Genomic DNA, 22,802 nt, shown 5'->3' on the forward strand with positions numbered 1-22,802 from the left:
GATACAGACCGGGACGGCCTTATGCGCTGCTTCTCTTGTCTGTTTTCCTGAACTTATTAGGAGTCAAGCATTTGATCTGAGTGGAAAGCGAAAGTAATTCTGCCATGGATTGGGTTTCCTCTGGCATGGTCAGACACACCGGCTGCCAATGTCTGTCAGTGTTGGTAAACAAGCGGGTTTACAGGAAAAGCATTGGGAAGAAATGGGCGGGGGAGGGGAGCAGAAATCTTGTCCGTCTTGGGAACCAGAGTGCTTTAGGTGCTTTATTGCAATTCTTCCAGTCATAGGTCAATGGAAGCATTGTTAGAAGAATCATCAACATCTATTACTATTATTATTTTTGTTTTATTATTTAATTATATATTATATATTATATATTATATATTATATATTATATATTATATATTATATATTATATATTATATATTATATATTATATATTATATATTATATATTATATATTATATATTATATATTATATATTATATATTATATATTATATATTATTATTTTGCTGGGTTTCCCCAGCCACTCTGGGAAGCTCCCAACAGAATATTATTATTATAATAATAATAAAGCGATAAAACACCAAACATTAAAAACTTCCCTAAACAAGGCTGCCTTCTGATGTCTTCTAAAAGTCAGATAGTTGTTTATTTCTGTAGGATGTGAAACACAAGAGCAGTCAAGTACAACATTCCTAGAGTGAACATGTTTACACATGGGGAGGAATGTTTGTCCAGCCAGCAGGTAAACTTCCTGTTTCCTTCTGGGCTGGGACAGACTTCATCTGCATGTGACTAGAGGTGGGTGTGGCCTCACCTGTGCAGGTAATGATGAAAGCACAGGGCAGGGCAGCCATCTCTCTCTTCCCTCTCTTCCTTCTCTCTTTCACCACATGCATCAAAGAAGCAACATCCACTGAGTGAAAGATGCCCTCTTGGCTCCCAGCCAAGAGAAGACAAAGAGACTGTCTTCCTATAAGACAGATTCCAAATGTATGTTACTTCTTTAAGCCTAAGTCTGCCTTCTGGGATCTGATTGTGAACAGAATGTGAGTAAACTCTTTTTTATACTTTTGTAAAAGACTGTGTCGTCTCTTCTATTTTATGAGGGAATAAGGGGAAATTACCAGAATAGTTATTATAGAGGTTTTAGCGAACCTGAGCAAATGCTGCCGTTGCAAACTTAAAACAAAGGGGAATGTTTTACTCTGCTGAAATTGGGGAACTTGTTAACAGAAGTTGGATAAGGATATAATCAGACAATATATCCTCTCCTGCATCCCGGAACATTCCCACTATTTCCTTGACATCTGATGGGAGGGCGTTCCACAGGGCGGGTGCCACCACCAAGTAGGCCCTCTGCCTGATTCCCTGTAACTTGGCTTCTCGCAGGGAGAGAACCACCAGAAGGCTCTCGGAGCTATGTCAGAATAATGGTGGTGGAGACGCTCCTTCAGGAATACTGACATCAAACAACCATGCCCAAGTCCCCAAAGAAGGAATTAACAAAATTAAATTAAATCGCTATGTATTTATTTTAAATACTTTTATCATCCACTTTCTCTTGCTCAGTTCAAGGGGTGATAGAATCATGGAAATGTATGGCAGGAAGAAATCTAGTCCACCTGCTAAGATATCCCAGACAGACGGCCATCAAATCTCTCTTGAAAAACCTCCTACTTTTTTAAAAAAATAATCTATATATAACAGCAACACTCTTATTATTTGTACCCCGCCCACCTGCCTGGGCTGCCCCAGCCACTCTGGCTTTCATTCCTGAATACCAGCAGGCCAGAAGCCGAAAGCAGGACAGAGCAAAATTTCGCCTTCAAAATTTGTTCTTCGGTCATTCTATCTGCTATAGCAGTCTGTATGGCTCCACCAATTAAGCTATGTCACATACTGCAGAGAAAATTAAAAAATCCCAGACCTAACCGAATGTCACCGGAACAAGACCTCCCTGACTTCAAGAGAAGTAACTTGTTTTGCCCCCCCCCCCCAATGAAGTACAACATAGCATGGTGTTTCTCAAAGGAAGCTATTTTGATCAGACCAGTACTGGTTTTTGTTTAAGATTTGGTCCAGCTCTATTGAACCCTGCATGTCTGCAGATATGCAAGATGAAGAGGAGGTTAAGCCTGGAGAAGAGGAGGTTAAGGGGTGATATGATAGCCATGTTCAAATATATAAAAGGATGTCACATAGAGGAGGGAGAAAGGTTGTTTTCTGCTGCTCCAGAGAAGCGGACACGGAGCAATGGATCCAAACTACAAGAAAGAAGATTCCACCTAAACATTAGGAAGAACTTCCTGACAGTAAGAGCTGTTTGACAGTGGAATTTGCTGCCCAGGAGTGTGGTGGAGTCTCCTCCATATGTCAGGAGTGCTCTGATGGTGTTTCCTGCTTGGCAGGGGGTTGGACTCGATGGCCCTGGTGGTCTCTTCCAACTCTATGATTCTATGATTCTATGAAGAGGATTCTGCCCTCTGTTCACTCCATAGTAAAACAACAACCCTGCAATGAATTAGGGGCCACCACCTGCTGAAGGAGGGGCGTGGGTGGTGCTGTGGGTTAAACCACAGAGCCTAGGAGTTGCTGATCAGAAGGTCGGTGGTTCAAATCCCCACTATTGGGTGAGCTCCCGTTGCTTGGTCCCTGCTCCTGCCAACCTAGCAGTTCGAAAGCACATCAAAGTGCAAGTAGATAAATAGGTACTGCTCCAGCGGGAAGGTAAACAGTGTTTCCGTGCACTTCTCTGGTTCGCCAGAAGCGGCTTAGTCATGCTGGCCACATGACCCGGAAGCTGTACGCCGGCTCCCTCGGCTAATAAAGTGAGATGAGCACCACAACCCCAGAGTCGGTGACGACTGGACCTGATGGTCAGGGGTCCCTTTACCTTATTACCTTTTACCTGCCGAAGGAGTCCAGGAGAGAACTAATGAAACTCACAAAGTAATCTTTCTTTCTTTCTTTCTTTCTTTCTTTCTTTCTTTCTTTCTTTCTTTCTTTGCAATGGCTAACATTCAGTAGTTTATTGCTTGTATGGGTTTGTAACATAAAACATAAAATAAATGGTATATGGCTTCAACAGATAATAATAATAATAATAGCAATAATAATAATATTTTTGGAGAAATAAGGTAGATATGGTCAGATATGAAGTGAGGTGAGTTGAGGGGGCTGGGGCATGGGAGAGGGGCAGCATCTTGGGGTGCTGATTGGCTGAGGGTGGGGTGTGGTAACCCGAAAGGCCTCAATTCTCTTCTGTCATTGGAGGGTAGAAATTGTGAGCCTCCGCACTATTTCTGCAGCACCAGCAAACCTCCTTTCCCTCTGCCCACCCCAAGGCTTTTCCCGTAAACCAGGGGCTGTTATAGTCAGTGGCAGAATGCCTTGGTCCAGCTATTTCTGGGCTGGCAGAAACCTGCTTTCGTTTTCAAGGCAGATCAAATGCTGGTCTCCTAATCCCAGTGCTGGCCTCCTGATCTAAAGCAATCCAGAAATAGGCAAATATCTGAGGAGGAGGAGAAGTCACCGTCAGGTGGTGCTCAGGAAGCTGTTCCAAGTTGCTTCAAGCAGCACTCCGTTCAGATACAGGCCAGGCTCAACTTCCATATTATTTGTGGGTTCTGGTACAGTGGTACCTCGGGTTACAGATACTTCAGGTTATATATGCTTCAGGTTACAGACTCCGCTAACCCAGAAATAATACCTCAGGTTAAGAACTTCGCTTCAGGATGAGAACAGAAATTGCGCAGCAGCAGTGGGAGGCCCCATAAGCTAAATGTTTGCAATACAACTTCTAGGAGCATTGTATGGAAGCAATAGGAAACTGTTTGCGTTAGCAAAGCAAAGGGAAAGAGGCATGTCTTCAGGATTAGGCAGGAGTCATTCAATGCAACTGATTTGCAACTGATTTGCAGAAGTCATTGCCTCTCAACCCTAGAGCACAATGTTGCTTTGCTGATCAAAATGAGAAAAACCTTGTGAACCACCTCTGTCTCCTTGAGGGAAAGTCAGTAACTAGGGTAAACTTTTTTTAAAAAATGAACAAAATATTTTTTTGCCTCCCTGTACCTATTGACAAATACTTATTTCCTCACCTCCCCCCACAGCAGGATATATTCTCATAATGTAATTGAGCTCAGGTGGTTCTGGAGGTAAGTGATGCGGAAGCCGCTCTTTCCCGCTTCCTCAGATGCAGAACGTTGCACAAAATGCCCAGATGATCATCATCCAAACAAGGACAGAGATCAATGTGTCCCTAAATTTATCACCTTCCTGGCTTATGGAAAACATTTGGGGATCACCTTAGCTCCCATTGTCCTCTTTTTGTCTTTAACAGCAGGGAGTGTGTTGGATCTCAATGTGGTATGTGTCCAACCAGATTTGGTGTCCACCTTTTAATAGGCTAGGATTTTGTGCTGCTCCATATCCCCAAAGCAGCCATTTTGTGACTGGCAGGGGCACCAGCTCCTGGGGGCCGAGACCTTTTGTCCCCCTCCCCCATATTTTGGGTGGTGTGGACGCCCTGCCAATGTTCAAAAAGCATGGAGGTGGAGTGTGGAGCCAAGGGTGGCCTAGCTCTGGCCTCTGGCTCCTCCTCTTCCTGCTGTGGAAGGGAAGGAGGTTCAAAGCACCTCCTGTCGGTGGTGGCCCTGGGAGGAGGAGAGGCAGAGCCACTGACCACTGAAGCCACACAGCTGCTGCATTCAGCTCTGCCCCCAGCTCCTCCTGACGTCGTGCCGTCGCACACACGACGTTGGCCCCTCCAGTCGCTTTCACAAGCTGGCGTCTCTGGTGACCAGCACCCACAGCACTTTCTCAGAATTCAAAGTGTTCCCACTGGTCCAAAACATTGGGTGACCCCTGGTCCACAGCATCGTCCTCATAGTTCCCACCTAAAACAAGAACCACAACATGAGTCATTCATGTATTATTATCCTTCATGCTCCAAAAGGGGTCATCCACCGCCACCCCCATCTCTCTCGGCATTATTGCACCCCACGAGCACATTCCACACCATGAGAAGTACACGAGGAGGCTGCAGAGCTGAGCCAGCGAGGAGTGGAGCCCAGGAGGCAAAGGGCTGTGGCCAAGGGAAGAAGAAGAAGAAGAAGAGTTTGGATTTGATATCCCGCCTTTCACTCCCCTTCAGGAGTCTCAAAGCGGCTAACATTCTCCTTTCCCTTCCTCCCCCACAACAAACACTCTGTGAGGTTAGTGGGGCTGAGAAACTTCAAAGAAGTGTGACTAGCCCAAGGTCACCCAGCAGCTGCAGGTGGAGGAGCGGAGACGCGAACCCGGTTCCCCAGATTACGGGACTACCGCTCTTAACCACTACACCACACTGGCTCCCTGTCCTGAGGCATCTTCCTTCAGCTCCTGGGCCTGGGGGTCCCCATCCCAGATATAGGGCACCGTTAGCCCTCTAAAAAGAACCTTTCTAGAGCAAAATAGAGGACACATTTGCCAACTTCAAGTTCTAACTCTGGATCGCTCTCTACCCACGAAAAAGAGGACGTGTCCTGGAAAAGGAGGACATATGGCAACCCTGCAGTGCCCATCTCATTCTGTATTAGGGAGAAGTAATAAATCCAGGAACCCTTTTCCTGTTGGTGACAAACAAATGCCCTTTTCACTCTCCTTCATTGGAAGTAGGAGCAGGATCGGGCAACTCAGCGCTTGACTGCCTTCAGGTGGTGCAGGGACTCTCAGGTGCAGCTTCCTCCACCTTCTCCAAGGAATCAGCCTCATGCACTTCCATGTGTGATGTGTTTATATCAGTCCCATTTTTCTAGAAAAAGAGGTGCCAGAAGTTCTCCCCATAAACACCTCCCTCATTCTCTTAGAATAGCAAAGGTGCTCACCTGAGAGGTGCCGGAACTGAGTCCCAGTGAGTTCTCACTGAAAAAATGTCCCAGTTTCTATTATATTGTTTATGGAAATGTATAGGTCACTAAGACCAGAAGTGGTGTGAAAAGTTTAGTAGCAAACCAAACAAAAAATACAATAAATTAAAAAGTATAGAACTTATGTCTGGCTCCTCTTTTTAAAATATACCAGAACCCACAAATAATATGGAAGTTGAGCCTGGTCTGTATCTGAACGGAGTGTTGCTTGAAGCAACTTGGAACAGCTTCCTGAGCACCACCTGACGGTGACTTCTCCTCCTCCTCAGATATTTGCCTATTTCTGGATTGGTTTAGCATTGGGATTAGGAGACCAGCATTTGATCTGCCTTGAAAATGAAAGCAGGTTTCTGCCAGCACAGAAATAGCTGGACCAAGGCATTCTGCCACTGACTATAACAGCACCTGGTTTACGGGAAAAGCCTTGGGGTGGGCAGAGAGACAGGAGGTTTGCTGGTGCTGCAGAAATAGTGCGGAGGCTCACAATTTCTACCCTCCAATGACAGAAGAGAATTGAGGCCTTTGGGGTTGCCACACCCCACCCTCAGCCAGTCAGCACCCCAAGATGCTGCCCCTCTCCCATGCCCCAGCCCCCTCAACTCACCTCACTTCATATCTGACCATATTTACCTTATTTCTCCAAAAATATTATTATTATTGCTATTATTATTATTATCATCTGCTGAAGCCATATACCATTTATTTTGTGTTTTAGGTTACAAACCCATAAGAGCAATAAACTACTGGATGTTTGCCACTGGAAAGAAAGAAAGAGAGAGAGAGAGAAAGAAAGAAAGAAAAAGAGAGAGGGAGAGAGCAGACCAGGCAGGGCCCAGGATGGTGCCAACCCTGATTACTTTGTGAGTTTCATTAGTTCTCTCCTGGATTCCTTCGGCAGGTAAAAGGTAAAAAGGTAAAGGGACCCCTGAGCATTAGGTCCAGTCGTGACCAACTCTGGGGTTGTGGTGCTCATCTCGCTTTACTGGCCGAGGGAGCCGGCGTACAGCTTCCGGGTCATGTGGCCAGCATGACTAAGCGACTTCTGGCGAACCAGAGCAGCGCACGGAAACGCCGTTTACCTTCCCGCCAGAGCAGTACCTATTTATCTACTTGCACTTTGACGTGCTTTAAAACTGCTAGGTTGGCAGGAGCAGGGACCGAGCAACGGGAGCTCACCCAATCATGGGGATTTGAACCACTGACCTTCTGATAGGCAAGTCCTAGGCTCTGTGGTTTAACCCACAGCGCCACCCGCGTCCCTCCTGTGGCAGGTGGTGGCCCCTAATTCATTGCAGGGTTGTTGTTTTACTATGGAGTGAACAGAGGGCAGAGTCCCCTTCATCCTGCATATCTGCAGACATGCAGGGGTTCAATAGAGCTGGAAACACCATGCTATGTTGTACTTCATTTGGGGGGCAAAACAAGTTACTTCTCCTGAAGTCAGGAAGGTCTTGTTCCGGTGACATTCGGTTAGGTCTGGGATTTTTTTTAATTTTCTCTGCAGTATGTGACATAGCTTAATTGGTGGAGGCATAGGGACTGCTATAGCAGATAGAATAACCGAAGAACAAATTTTGAAGGCGAAATTGTGCTCTGTCCTGCTTTCGGCTTCTGGCCTGCTGGTATTCAGGAATGAAAGCCAGAGTGGCTGGGGCAGCCCAGGGAGGTGGGCGGGGTACAAATAATAAGAGTGTTGCTGTTATATATAGATTATTTTTTTAAAAAAGTAGGAGGTTTTTCAAGAGAGATTTGATGGCCGTCTGTCTGGGATATCTTAGCAGGTGGACTAGATTTCTTCCTGCCGTACATTTCCATGATTCTATCACACCTTGAACTGAGCAAGAGAAAGTGGATGATAAAAGTATTTAAAATAAATACATAGCGATTTAATTTAATTTTGTTAATTCCTTCTTTGGGGGCTTGGGCATGGTTGTTTGATGCCAGTATTCCTGAAGGAGCGTCTCCACCCCCATTGTTCAGCCTGGACACTGAGGTCCAGCTCCGGGGGCCTTCTGGCGGTTCCCTCACTGCAAGAAGCAAAGCTACAGGGAACCAGGCAGAGGGCCTTCTCGGTGGTGGTGCCTGCCCTCCCATCAGATGTCAAGGAAATAAACTTTTAGAAGACATCTGAAGGCAGCCTTGTTTAGGGAAGTTTTTAATTGTTGATGGTTGACAAGATTTCTGCTCCCCTCCCCCCCCATTTCTTCCCAATGCTTTTCCTGTAAACCCCCTTGTTTATCAACACTGACAGACATTGGCAGCCGATGTGTCTGACCATGCCAGAGGAAACCCAATCCATGGCAGAATTACTTTCGCTTTCTACTCAGATCAAATGTTTGACTCCTAATAAGTTCAGGAAAACAGACAAGAGAAGCAGCGCATAAGGCCGTCCAGGTCTGTGTCAAAGTGAGGGCAGAGAGGGCAGCTGTGATTGCCAAAGAGGTAGTGTGTGGGCACGGGATTGTGAAAGGGGTGAGGGAATCTGGAACAATTCAGAGCTAGCTCACTTGCAAATAGGTTTAGGGTTGCAACTTAAGGGTGACAGATTAACTGGAAAGTATTTTCTGCAAGAAAACACCACTGCATATACCAAATTCCTACAATCAAATATTGTAGCTCTGTAGCTAGGTAGGCTTGTGCAGCTGCTGGTTGAAGCCCCCTGGGGGAGATGTCTCCAGATGTGAGCCAAGGGAATCCTCCTTAATGGGCTCGGGGTGGACGATGCAGAATGGAAAGAAGCAGAAGTCCCAGCAAAGGAGGAAGAGGTGCAAAAACTTACGGAATATGCAGAAATGGCGAAACTTACCGGAAGAATAGAAATCAGGATAACAAACTGTTTATAAAAGAATGGAAATGGATTACTGAATTTTTACAGATAAAAACATTAGCAGCATTACTGTAATGATTACTGTAAAACCCTGCAGTTTTATAAGAGTATATATTTACAGTAGATAAATAATTGAGCAAGTTAAATGAAATTGGATATGCAGAATATATTTCTGGAAAAAAAAATAATTTAAGGAACCGCAGAAAGAGGGGGAAGGAAGTCAAAATTTGGAAATGTTAAATTGTTTGTAAAACGAATGAAATGTATAAATTTGAAAAATATAAATAGAAAACTAAAAAAGAAAAAGGAAATGAGTTCCATGCGATGTGCCAGAACATCACCAGCGTTGGCTTGAGAGTCAACTCCCAATCGAGTCAGGTTTGATGCAGAGAATGGGAATTACACCCTCTTCTCCTTCGCCTCAGGCAGCAAAATGTCTTGGGCCGCTCCTGCCTCTGAGGATGGGAGATGGTGGCTGCAGCTGAGGGCAGCAGGAGGAGGAAGGGATCCATCTGGCCCAAGGGAGCACAGAGCCATGGACCGTCTCCCGGGCAAAGGAGGAGAGGACCTCCACCTTCAGCCGGTGGCTTTCCCAATGGGGACCTTTCGCCAGCAGGCCATTTGAACCTGGACAAAGGTGGACCTTTGGGCTTGGGCCCCACTGACCTTTCCTTTCCTCGGGTTCCGCCCCCACTGCCCCCAGTCCACCCCCGATTCTCTCTGCAGATTGACATCCTCATCATCTTTTAAAAAGTGATGGGGGGAGAGGCGTCAGCATGACTTAGCTTATTGGGTTCATGAAAAGCTCCACAGCCATTTACAAGAGTCAAATACAATCCTAAAAACGCGTAAGCATAATAAACATCTCCTTAAGGGGATCGAGGGGGCCCTGTGGGTGATTCCGAGCAACATCATGACGTCATACGTGTGATGCTGTGTGATGCTGCATGACATCATGCATGTGACATTGCTCAACAATGATTTTGCAAAGTTTTTTGCAGATAAAGTCGCTCAGATTCAAGAAGAGGTAGACTCCACCATGGGAGCAGGGCCGGGGCGGGAGAGTGCTAGAGTCCTGTCTAGTCAAGTTGTGTGGGATCAATTCCAATCTCTTACCTCTGAGGATGTGGACAGGCTGCTTGGACGAGTGAAACCGCCCACCTGTCTCCTTGATCCTTGCCCATCCTGGCTGATAAAAGCGAGCCGGGAAGGGCTGGGCGATGGGCTCTGCGGGGTGATGAATGCTTCTCTCTGTGAGGGAGCCTTCCCAGACCCGCTGAAAGAGGCAGTCATTAAATCGCTTCTTTAAAAAAAAAATCTTTAGACCCGGCCAATAAGGCCAACTATCGCCCAGTCTCAAATATTCCATTCTTGGGCAAGGTGATTGAGCAAGTGGTTGCTGAACAACTCCAGGCATGCCTGGAGGATGTGGACCATTTGGATCCCTTCCAGTCGGGATTCAGGCCTCATCACGGGACTGAAACTGCCTTGGTCGTGCTGGTTGATGATCTCCGGCGGTCTAGGGACAAAGGTGAGAGCTGTTTCCTAGTTCTGCTGGATCTCTCAGCGGCTTTTGAGACCATCGACCATGACATCCTTCTGGACCATCTAGAGGGGCTGGAAGCTGGGGGCACTGTCATACAGTGGTTCCGCTCCTTCCTCCTGGGCCGTGTTCAGGAAGTGGTGGTGTGGGATGAGTGTTCAGACCCCTGGGCTCTCACTTGTGGGGTGCCTCAGGGTTCTGTCCTCTCCCCCATCATCAGGGGGTTTGGGCTGGGTGTTCATGAGTATGCGGATGACACCCAGCTCTACCTCTCTTTCAGATCAGAACCAGTGAAGGCAGTGAAGGTCCTGTGTGAGTGCCTGGAGGCGGTTGGAGGTTGGATGGCGGCTAACAGATTGAGGTTGAATCCTGACAAAACAGAAGTACTGTTCTTGGGGGACAGGAGGCGGGCAGGTGTGGAGGATTCCCTGGTCCTGAATGGGGTAACTGTGCCCCTGAAGGACCAGGTGCGCAGCCTGGGGGTCATTTTGGACTCACAGCTGTCCATGGAGGCACAGGTCAAATCTGTGTCCAGGGCAACTGTTTACCAGCTCCATCTGGTACACAGGCTGAGACCCTCCCTGCCCGCAGACTGTCTCGCCAAAGTGGTGCTTGCTCTAGTTATCTCCCGCTTGGACTACTGCAATGCGCTCTACGTGGGGCTACCTTTGAAGGTGACCTGGAAACTACAACTAATCCAGAATGCGGCAGCTAGACTGGTGACTGGGAGCGGCTGCCGAGATAAAATAACACCGGTCTTGAAAGACCTACATTGGCTCCCAGTACGTTTCCGAGCACAATTCAAAGTGTTGGTGCTGACCTTCAAAGCCCTAAACGGCCTCGGTCCTGTATACCTGAAGGAGTGTCTCCACCCCCATCGTTCTACCCAGACACTGAGGTCCAGCTCTAAGGGCCTTCTGGCGGTTACCTCACTGTGAGAAGCCAAGTTACAGGGAACCAGGCAGAGGGCCTTCTCGGTAGTTGCGCCCTCCCTGTGGAACACCCTCCCACTAGATGTCAAAGAGAACAACAACTACCAGACTTTTAGAAGACATCTGAAGGCAGCCCTGTTCAGGGAAGCTTTTAATGTTTGATGTATTAGAGTATTTTAATTTTTTTTTAATTTTTTTATTTATTTTTTTGGAAGCCACCCAGAGTGGCTGGGGAACCCCAGCCAGATGGGCGGGGTACAAATAATAAATTATTATTATTATTATTATTATTATTATTATTATTATTATTATTATTATTATTGAATGTTCTTTCTTTTTGGCGATCCCTTGTAGCCGAGTAAGATTGTCTTCCATAAACACGGTTTTAACAGTGACTTTGGAGGCCAATTCTGGATCCACACGTCCTTCCACAGTGGGGACATTGGTTCCGGGTGGGAGTTGATCACGGTGTGGATTTGCCAAGCGTGCCTTCCTCTTATCACGGTTCTCCCTTGTGTCCTGAGTTCGAGTGTCTTCAAAGCCCATGACACCTTTGGTCAAGGCTGTTCTCCAACTGGAGCGCTCACAGGCCAGTGTTTCCCAGTTGTCGGTGTTTATACTACATTTTTAAAGATTTGCCTTGAGCCTTTGAACCTCTTTTGTTGACCACCAGCATTACACTTTGTGAGAACACCCTGAATATTAGGAGACTCGTCCCCCTCAGCCCCTGCCAGGCATCATTCTGTGCACTTCTCAGTCTAGTATGGTGCTGATGATGTCAAGGCTGCAAGTTCGATGGGGCAGCTGCATATTCCTGCATTGCAGGGGGCTGGACTAGATGACCCTCGGGGCCCTTCCAACTCTAGAATTCTCTGATTCTGCGACCCTCTCGTGCGCTCGCCTTTTCTCTAAGCTGAAAAGCGCCCGACGCCGCCACCCACCGCCCAAACCAGCTGCTGGTTCTCCAGGCATCCACTGGGGGGAAATCTTGTCCTGCTCCTTCCAAGCAGAAGAGGACCTAATTCTGCTGCTACTTTCATTTTCCCTTCGGAGAAGCAGCTCGTCTCTCGCTCCCGTTCACTGCAGGAAAACTCAAACCGGCGTGGAAGACGACGCGGGACGAGGAAGGATCTGCAGAAGCAGCTGAGGAGGTGAGGTCTGCCATCTGGGAAGGACCGAGTGGTGGAGAGAAGGGGGGAGAGAAGGATCTGGTTGCAAAGGGAGTCCCTGCTGCAAGAGGACCCGGGAGACGCCCCTTGTCTGGCTGGCAGCCCTGGGCAGCCTCTCCGCGCTCCTGGGCGCACCTTCCTCGCTCAGAAGCAGCTCCCTTAAATATGCCCAGACACACCAGGCTGGGTCCCTGCCCTCTAGCTTCCGAGGGAGGCAGCAGCTGGGTTTAGCCTGTTGCAACAAAAGGCAAGGAAGGATCCCTGTGGAGGATCCTTAAAGGCTGATCGACCGACTGTGGCTTAAGAGTGCGCCCGAACTGGAGCTTCTCTTCCACCAGAAATAGGAACAGGGTAGTTGCAGGATTGTGTTTGTCAGGGACACTGTCCTCCTTCTGGCGCTTGCTGAAACTATTCCTTACCCTCCCCAACGTTTTTCCGATGAAAATAGGGACGTCCTATCCCATAATAATATTAATAATAATAGTTGTATTATTTGTACCCATCTGACTAGGTGGCCCCAGACACCCAGGGAGGCTTCCAACATGTATATATAAAAGCATAACCAAACATTAAACAGCTTCCCTCTCCAGATGTCTTCTAAAGGTTGTCTAGTTACTTCTCTCCTTGGCTCCAGGCCCTCCAACATTTCTCCGATGATCATAGGGACATCCTAAGCCTGGATGTCTCTGTTGGTTAGAGCCAAGGTTGCAGGCTTGATCCCCGTTTGGGGCAACTGGATATTCCTGCATTGCAGGGGGCTGGACTAGGTGACTCTCGGGGTCCCTTCCAACTCCCCAATTCTATGATTCTAAGGAAAAGCAAGACGTTCTGGGATCACATCTGAAACCGGAGGGGCTTCTGTAAATCTGGAACTGTCCCTGGAACATAGGGACACTTGGAAGGCCTGTTAATCTTGGTTAGACAAGCGTATTCAGATGCTTAGAAAGCTGGCGAGACTTTTAATCTGTTCTTAGCTCTTGCCATTTTAACTTTTTAACTCAGCTTTTAAGTCATTGTTAATTCTTCTTAATGGTGATTTTATCTTTTGACAAAATGCTTTGAGATTCTTTCCCCCCCTTTTTTTTTACAATCAAGGGGTGTATATTTTTATGAAATGAATAAATTAAGCAAACACTCCACCAGAATATAAATTTTATTATTTGAACCCCACACGCCTGACTGGGTTGCCCCAGCTACTCTGGGCAGCTTCCAACAGATCTAAACACATAATTGATGTTTTATTATGTGGCTTTATGTCATATAAAGCCTTATATGTTTAGACTGATGTTTGCCAGGCGCTCTCTTCAGGGTGAGGGGGGGGGTTATTCTGCTTGCAATACGTGAAAATAATAGTTGAAATTAATAATAATTATGTTTTTAATTGAATTCTGTTTAAGTGCCACCTGAGGAAATAGCCACAGCGTTTGGGCACAGTTCAGAGGGCATTTCCTTTCTCATTGCTTGCAAAATATTCTGAACATCTTTATGTCTGCAATGTGCTGTTTCTCCTTTGAGATGCCACATGTCTGAACTAGGGGTGGGGTGCTGGGTTTGCAGATGGAAGGCTGCCTGAGAAGATCATCTTGATTTCTTGCCATTTTTTTCAGGGGAAGATGGACGGGACCAGAGGAGGTAAGGAAGGGTTCCAGTGACTCAGAGGCAGATTGACTGCTTGGGGTGGGTGGATTATTCCAGATCTATTTCGCAGGAGTTTTTCACGGCACCCCCAATGACATTTATTTTATTTATTTGCAGAAAAAATATTGTTATACCAATGTGCAATATTTTGGGGATTTGGGGAGGTGGGCGGTGCCTGGGTGGGATGACGCACATCTGCAGGAACCTGGAAAGATGCCCTCGGCTGCATCAGGCCGCTGGTTCGCCCGGCTCATTCTTGCCTGCACTGACCAGAGCTGGGAAAAGGAACTAGCGCTTGTTCAAATTCAAGATGCATATCAAAAATCCCTGCATATTTTCCAAAAAACTAAACCATTCAGTATTCCATTATTGCATCCATCAAAACTTATTTACCCTGTTGAATTTATCAGGTGTACACAAACGTTTCCCAATCTGTTCTTCTTCTGCTTTTATTTATAAATGTGTACACTTTAAATAAGGGACGCGGGTGGCACTGTGGGTTAAACCACAGAGCCTAGGACTTGCCGATTAGAAGGTCGGCAGTTTCCGTGCGCTGCTCTGGTTTGCCAGAAGCAGCTTATTCATGCTGGCCACATGACCCGGAAGCTGTCTGCAGACAAACGCCGGCTCTCTCAGCCAATAAAGCAAAATGAGCACTGCAACCCCAGAGTCGGTCATGACTGGACCTAATGGTCAGGGGTCCCTTTACCTTACGCTTTCCATATGCATTCAGTCTCTCTGAGGATCAGAAAACAATATAATTCTCAACAATCACATATTAAGAGGGATCCCACCAGAAGTGGTTGCTCTGATATTTTTGCTGACCAGCTCTTTGCTGTCTTTCAAAACCCGCAGGAAATAGGAGAGAACTGAGGATCGTCCTTGTGGGAAAGACTGGAGGCGGCAAAAGCGCCACAGGAAACAGCATCCTTGGCCAGAAGCTCTTTGATTCGAAACTTCAGGCCAGGACAACCACCGTGTCCTGCCAAAGGGCGTCCTGTACTTGGAGAGGCCATCCTGTGTCCGTGATTGACACAGCGGATATTTTGGGCACAGGAGATTGCGATGAAAGGCTGGACCAGGAGACCAAGCGCTGCCTTGACCTCTCTGCGCCTGGCCCTCACGCGCTCGTGTTTGTGACCCAGGTGGGCCGCTTCACCGCGGAGGACGAGGAGGCAGCCCAGCGAGTCCGGGAGATGTTTGGGACAGAGGCCATGAAGCACACCATCCTCTTGTTCACCCGCAAAGAAGCCTTAGAAGGCAACTCCTTGCGGGATTACGTGATGCAGTCAGATAACGAGGCTGTCCGGAAGCTGGTCCAAGAATGCGGGGGGCGCTTCTGCGCTTTTAATAACAGGGCGGCATTAGGAGAACGGGAGGACCAGGTCTCTGAGCTGATGGAGATGGTCCTGGAGATGGTCGAGGGGAATGAAGAGCCATACCTGGAGACGCCATCCATGGAGCCAGAGCTTGGATCTTACATGGCGGAAGGCAGGAAAAGGGCCAAGGGAGAGGGGGAAGGGAAAGCTCACAAGGGTGTCAGCTACACAAAAATATTTATCGCCTTATGTGCATGTGGTGCAGTGCTTTACCTGTTACATTACCATTGTAATTTCTCTCAATATCTCCCCTTTAGCAAAGCTGGGGATTTTTAAAGCCAGCCCACCAGCTTCTTATGAGGTGTCAGGAGAAAAACAAATAAACTAATGAACAAACCGGATTGTCTGGGTGCAATGTCCTAAGAATCGCGTGCTTATTATTTTATTTGCCATTGTATCAGTTGCAATGCCCCTGTGACTCTGGACAAATAGGAACAACAGAGCATGTGCTTCTCCAGTGCCTATACTATAGAGACTTTTGTATTAGCCTCCTCTCCCCATTACACCACAAGTACTCCAAGGTGCACAGGACCATTTTATGCCTCCCTGCTGCTGTCAGATCTCAACCCTGCTACAACATACGACGTTGCCAGATTCTGCACAGCAGCGCTCAAGATCCATCGAATGATGACCTGCACCACAAACTAGATTTCATGAACACTCACATGATAGTGCTTTCTAAACTGATAGTTGTAGTCTTTTATATACTAATCTTTTATGCTCCTCCACATCCATTTAATGCTCCTCACCCCTCTTTTAGTTTCTTTTAGATTCTTATAGTCTTTTAGATATACCTTCTCTTTTAATACTTTTTAGCTTTCCAAAATGTTTTACAGATTCTAAATGATTGTACCCCACCCTACTTATTCTGGTCTATGGCCGTAATAAAGATTTGATTGATTGATGATGGATTGCATCAGTTCATTCCATTTCTGAATCACACATCAAACCAACTGAACAGGACAAACATAACAATAAAAGCACATATAAAACTATTCCACGTACGCGGACAAGTAAACAAACTCACATATCTTGTCAAAGCCACTACTAGGGCTGGGTGGTAATATTGTCCGGAAGTGGTTTGAAGTCCGTATCGTGATATCGGTTTCATAATATTTGACCTGGCAGTTTATCGCAAATCATGATGTGTGTGTACTATGCAGAAATCACAATGTGGGGAAAACCGTGAAGCCAGTCAGTGCCTCTACACAGCTCCATCCATACATCAGACATTGTGATATATCGGTATATCATGGTGTTTAGCTGGTGATATATGGCCGTGTTGAAATCCAGGTATCTGTTCACATCTAAAGCTCCATCAGACATTGTGATAAATAAATATATTGCAGTGTTTAGCTGGTGATGCATTGCAATGATGAAAACCAGATATTGCCATGCCCTAGCAAGTACAGATCAAAATCCCCACTTGTTAATGGGAAGGATTCTGATCTGGGTGGCAAACCATAATTATTCCCACTTAACAAATAGGTGACTGGGGCTGACTGCATACAGTATATTTAAGTTGCATGATTCCCCACAGAGAATTCTGGGAACTGGAGTCTGTGAAGGGTGTCTGGGATTGTTGCTCTCTGGGAGGTGAACTACAGTTCCCAGAATTCCTTGAAGGAAGTCATGTGCTCTTACTGTTCTTTCAATGTGTGATGCCGACCACTGACTGAGTTAAGTCCAAAACAAGCATGAATGAGTGTCCATAAAGAAATTTTGAAAAGAGGAAGAAAAATGGTTTGGGGAGGGGGGGTGGCGTTCGTACGGAGCCCCCGGTCGTCTCGCGGACTATTGACCCGTACACCACTAATCCACTGCCACCAACCAGGTCCTCTCTGGTAAAAATCACTTCAGTCTCAGTCAGCTTTTCAGTTCATAAAGAAGAGTGTATTTTATTTCAGACTTAAAACAAAACTATTACAGCATTCCAAACAGTGTTCCTCTTTACTTTCTTAGTCTTATGTTCCTCTCTCTATCTCTGCTACCACCCCACACTCAAGGACCAACTGCCCTAACTGTCTCTCTATTACCAACTGCCTTTCCCAACCAGCCAACCCACGAAAACCCACCCACTACCCACCCACAACTCCCAACGAACTCCTCCCAGAACTCCTCTCAGAACTCCTTTATAGACCCACTGACTCCACCCCCCCCGGGTCCTCTCTGTGCAACCTATTTAACTATTTCCCCTCCAGCACTCTCTCATACATGGTAACGTCACAGGGGGTATTCAGAAGACAGAGAAGCCGGTGTTTTTCCAAATCTTATATTTCATTCACTAGTTTCTTGACCTCCTCACACCTCCCATTTTGTATTCCAGTTCAAATATTAAATTCAGCAAATCCTTACCCTCTAACATTTGTCCTCACTCGAGATATTAACCTATTATAAATGCCAATTTTCCAGTTATCAATCCTTATTTACATTTTCTTAAAAATCTTTTTACCAATACCAATTATTTTCCATCAGACATCGTTTTAACATTCCTTAATTTTGCAGTGCTTCTGCAGGTAGTCTTTAAATTTCTTCCAGTCTTCCCAGAGAAGCTGGTGTTTAACCCTTTTCCTGCACACAATTTCCCCTCTCTAAATTCTCCTGATGACAAACCGACATGGTGTTCATAGCGCCAAAGTCATGAATTCAATCCCCTTACGGCAACTTGCAGATTCCTGCATTGCAGAGGGTTAAACTAGATGATCCTTGGAATCATCTCAGGAACAATTCTATGATTCTAACCTTAAGCCATAAAATACAGAAATATTCCTTTAAAGTACAAAAAGCATTTCATTCTGCCTTCCTTCTAAAGTGACAGAGAAGAAAGAGCAGCTTTCTCCTGAGAGAAGCCTCTCCTGCAAGTCTGTTTGCCAGACTTGAGATAAGAAATGGCTTATCAGTTCTGAAGCAGCAAAGCAGTTACTCTCTGGAAAGTAGCTCGGCTCCTGCAGTTTGGAGAGCATTTTGCAAATGTGAATGTCCACAAGCAGTGCTGGATTTACGTAGAAGCTGAAGAAGCTATAGCTTAGGGCCCCATTCTCTTGGGGTCCCCTAAAAAATGTAAAGGGGGAAAAATGGTACATTTCCAAAATAAAGGTAAAGGGACCCCTGACCATTAGGTCCAGTCGCAGACGACTCTAGGGTTGCGGCGCTCATCTCGCTTTACTGAAGAAGAAGAAGAAGAAGAAGAGTTTGGATTTGATATCCCGCCTTTCACTCCCTTTCAGGAGTCTCAAAGTGGCTCACAATCTCCTTTCCTTTCCTCCCCCACAACAAACACTCTGTGAGGTGAGTGGGGCTGAGAGACTTCAAAGAAGTGTGACTGGCCCAAGGTCACCCAGCAGCTGCATGTGGAGGAGCGGAGACGCGAACCCGGTTTCCCAGATTACGAGACTACCACTCTTAACCACTACACCACACTGGCTCTGTACTCTGTACTGGCCGAGGGAGCCGGCGTACAGCTTCCGGGTCATGTGGCCAGCATGATGAAGCCGCTTCTGGCAAACCAGAGCAGCGCATGGAAATGGCGTTTACCTTCCTGCCGGAGTGGTACCTATTTATCTACTGCACTTTGACATGCTTTCGAACTGCTAGGTGGGCAGGAGCTGGGACCGAGCAACGGGCGCTCACCCCGTCGCGGGGATTCGAACCGCGACCTTCTGATTGGCAAGTCCTAGGCTCTGTGGTTTAGACCACAGCGCCACCCGTGTCCCTTCTCATTTCCAAAATAGAAGATAAAAAACAATTACTTTGATATAATGCATATTTTGTGATGTGCAAATGGCTTGAGATGCCTATGAGGTCCTTAAATGACCATATAGCATATATTCAACACACAAAAACCAGCAACAATTTGTTGTTGACAAAGGGCAGCTGGACATAGAAAGGGCCCCATTACCTTCAGGAGCTGAGGGGCGCATCAGACCTCAATCCAGCCCTGGACACAAGTTCTAATGAGAGAGGGAAACTTTTCTGTCTCTTTTCTCTGTCCACATGCCGTGAGTGGAGCCCCATGGGCTCAGTGGGGCTGGCTTTCGAGAATGCATGTGCAGGATTGGGCTGCCTGCCGCTTGCGGTCTCCCTCTCCCCCCGGAGTTGCTTGCAAAGCCTTTTCCCTTCCAACCTGCTGCTGTCTCGGGCAGCCAGGGGGCGTCCCCTGCTCTGCTTCAGGAAACCGAATTTATTCCGCCCTGTGAACTTTCATTTTCAGCTCCGAGCGAACCTTCGTCTCACAAGCTGAACGATTTCAGGGAGAGCGGAGGAAGGAGCAGCATACAGAGCAGAAATAGGAAAAATCCACAGGTGAAGAGAGAATTATTGTGATCTCCAAAAAGGTAGGGGGAAGAGAAGGAAGCCGCAGGTGGGGGGGGGCAGGCAAAGGAGTCCAAACCGATTAGTTTTTTCATGGTGCAATTTTGTACGTGTCGGCTCAGAACTGAGCCCAATGGGATGGTTAGGACTGCAGCTCAGAGGCAAAGCATTTCTGCATGAAGAAATCAAAATAGGCCTTCGGAATCTGCTGGTTGTAGCCATCCAAGGGGGCGTTTGCATGACGACAGGATGAAACCTGGCTCACGAAATGTTTGCCCTTGAAAAGATGAGGGTTGGTGATGCCTCGCTGAGGGGACTTTATGTGAGGATGGGGACAGGGGAGGAATTCAGTTCACAGTTAAAATTGAGCCTGCATAATTTGCACTTTCTGAAATAAAATGGAAACTGAAACACAGCCAACCTTCGCGATTCACACTTTTCTGAATTTTGTGGTGCAGTTTTCCAGCCAAACAATGTATATGAAAATGCAAAAAGCAGGGGGAAGTGTGGAATAAAATACATATATTACTTTAAAAACAAAATTTAAAAATCTATGCATTATGTTGGGAAAAATTGCTTGCAAGCATGTTTACATACAAAAATGTTTTTAAGCAGAGATTTGCAGTAAATGCTGGTGAATTTGCATGAGGTTTGTTTTATTTTTAATGCAGATTGCTGCACAAATTTAGAGAGCTGTATTTGTCAAAATGAGAAACTGAGAGAACTGATTTGAGGCAGGGCTTAGCCTCAGAACCTGTTTTGAGTGCCACAACTCTGCCCAGAAAAAAAAAATTAAGTAATTGCATATAGAACAAGGAAACAAAACCCAAGATTTGGGGTGGATTCATGGCCAAAATACTGGTATTTTAAAATTATTTGAAGAATTTGTGGTAGGATCAGTTTTGCTCTAGTTCCTGATGGCACCGAGTTTTACCCTCAGGCTCAGCTGACTAAGCACGAAAAGTGATTCCATCTCTTGACACATTTAAAAGCCTTTTTTGCCTGAGAATGATATCCCTGAAGTCTGACAGAGTCATGGCATACCAACTGCACAATTGTAGAAATGTCTGGATTGGTATCCGTTTAATGGGTGTGTGGTCTTTTGAATTTGTAAAATATTTCCTCTTCATGTGAGTCATGCTGGTGGTTTTCGTTCTGTAAATCTGCACATCAGTGGAAATAAAGAAATAAGTGGGATTTTACTGGGATTTAAAATAAAAATGTATGGACTGCAAAAATAAAAATCTGCCACAGAAAGTAGCTTGCAATTGTTCGTACAGCCGTAACTCTGTCATTTGCAGGGAGAAGAGACCGGGGCGGGTGCATCAGCAGCAGCGAGATATGGCAAAGCAGTCAGGATCCCCCAAGGTAAGTGGGAACCAAGGTGCCATTTAGGAGATATCCGGATCCTGGCCGGCTAAAGGAGTCCAGCTCTCCTCCCAGCTCTCCTGCAGGACAGAGGAAGTAGCTTTTGCAGTCCCAGTTTGGTCCTCGTGATGCTCATGGAGGAGGAGCTTTTGTCTATTGTCACTTCAGCGATAAGGAAAAATCCTGGGGTGAGGATTTCCTCCGCTGCCTGGCTCGTCGGGGTGCCACTCCCCGCGAATCCCTCTGGTCAGCAGCAGGAGGAGTCTCCAGCCAAGTGAAAGAAGCAAAACAGTGGCCAGTAGACCTGATCTTTATTTGTTGCAGCAAGGTTCAAACACACAGAGAATAGGAACCCCAAGCTTGGGTTGCGTGAACTTTTAAGACCTTCCGCTCCTTCCCATAATACATTTCCAGATATATCACAAATATGTCACAAAGTAGGAGTGTTTGGCATGTAGAAACATGAGCCCATCACCCACTCCTGGCAATAACCCCAGTTCCTGACACCTTTTAACTACCCTCTCACTCCAAGGAACACAGGCCCCACACATTTACGATAATCCTCTCTCAAGTTTGCACTTTTGAGGACCCATGTCCCGGGGCGTTGGGTTTGCTGACCGAAGGCTGCTAGTAGCTAACATGTTATGTTGCAACAAATATTCCAGGGGCAGAAGTGGTGGCGCAGATCCCGTCGGAAAGATTCTGGTAAGTGTTCCCCCATTGAGTTTAACATCCTGCTGCATAGGATAGGGAATATCATAGAGGGTTGCCATGTGCCCTCTTTTTCCAGTAAAGGTAAAGGTAAAGGGACCCCTGACCGTTAGGTCCAGTTGTGGCCGACTCTGGGGTTGCGGCGCTCATCTTGCTTTACTGGCCAAGGGAGCCAGCGTACAGCTTCCAGGTCATGTGGCCAGAATGACTAAGCTGCTTCTGGCGAACCAGAGCAGCGCACGGAAATGCCGTTTACCTTCCCACCAGAGCGGTACCTATTTATCTACTTGCACTTTGACGTGCTTTCGAACTGTCAGGTGGGCAGGAGCAGGGACCAAGCAATGGGAGCTCATCCCGTCACAGGATTCGAACCGCCGACCTTCTGATCGGCAAGTCCTAGGCTCAGTGGTTTAACCCACAGCACCACCTTTTCCCAGTAGAAGTTGGCAAATGTGTCCTCTTTTTTGCTCCTCAAAATATGTTTGTATGTGTGTTTATTCCATATACAGTGGTACCTCGGTTTAAGTACTGAATTCATTCCGAAGGTCCGTACTTAACCTGAAACTGTTCTTAACCTGAAGCACCGCTTTAGCTAATGGGGCCTCCTGCCGCTGCCGTGACGCGGGAGAACAATTTCTGTTCTCATCCTGAGGTACCACAGTACCTGAAAGAACACTGTAAACAATTAAAAGCATTAGCAGGACTACAATAACACTTGCAATGTGAAAAGGACTATGGTTAAAATTTGAGTTATATAGATAAGTAGGGAATGGTATGAGATGCAGAAGAAGATGTTGTTTGTGGACTCCACGGAGGGGAGGAGGGAGGTCGGAGAATTCAGAGAATTCAATATTTCATTATTGCATTCTAAGTTTGAATGTCAAATCATAAATGTAAAATTAATTTAGAAATTAATTTTTATAAAAAAACAACAAAAGGGACGGGTAGGAAGGGGGGACTCCCCCCCTTACGTGTAATGGATCCCCAGGGGATCCACTGCAAGAATG

The 22,802-nt window shown here is 46.5% G+C and overlaps 1 protein-coding gene across 4 annotated transcripts in view; it reads left to right on the plus strand.

Annotated features, from left to right (window-relative positions):
* LOC310689470 (GTPase IMAP family member 2-like) overlaps window positions 1-22,802 on the plus strand; it is a 153,127-nt gene that overhangs the window by 119,963 nt on the left and 10,362 nt on the right. The window contains exons 3-5 of one of the 4 annotated variants that reach the window (XM_083467239.1): window positions 19,616-19,739; window positions 21,018-21,084; window positions 21,750-21,789. In XM_083467239.1, the coding sequence (XP_083323365.1) occupies window positions 21,058-21,084; window positions 21,750-21,789 (67 nt within the window). In that variant the 5' untranslated portion in view covers window positions 19,616-19,739; window positions 21,018-21,057. Of the gene's footprint in view, window positions 1-12,181; window positions 12,371-13,995; window positions 14,021-14,881; window positions 15,742-19,615; window positions 19,740-21,017; window positions 21,085-21,749; window positions 21,790-22,802 lie in introns of those variants that run through there. The other 3 variants (XM_083467236.1, XM_083467237.1, XM_083467235.1) reach the window with 3 other exon arrangements.

The sequence above is a fragment of the Podarcis liolepis genome (assembly GCF_965112155.1).
Source record: "Podarcis liolepis genome assembly, chromosome: 12".
Classification (NCBI taxonomy): Eukaryota; Metazoa; Chordata; class Lepidosauria; order Squamata; family Lacertidae; genus Podarcis; species Podarcis liolepis.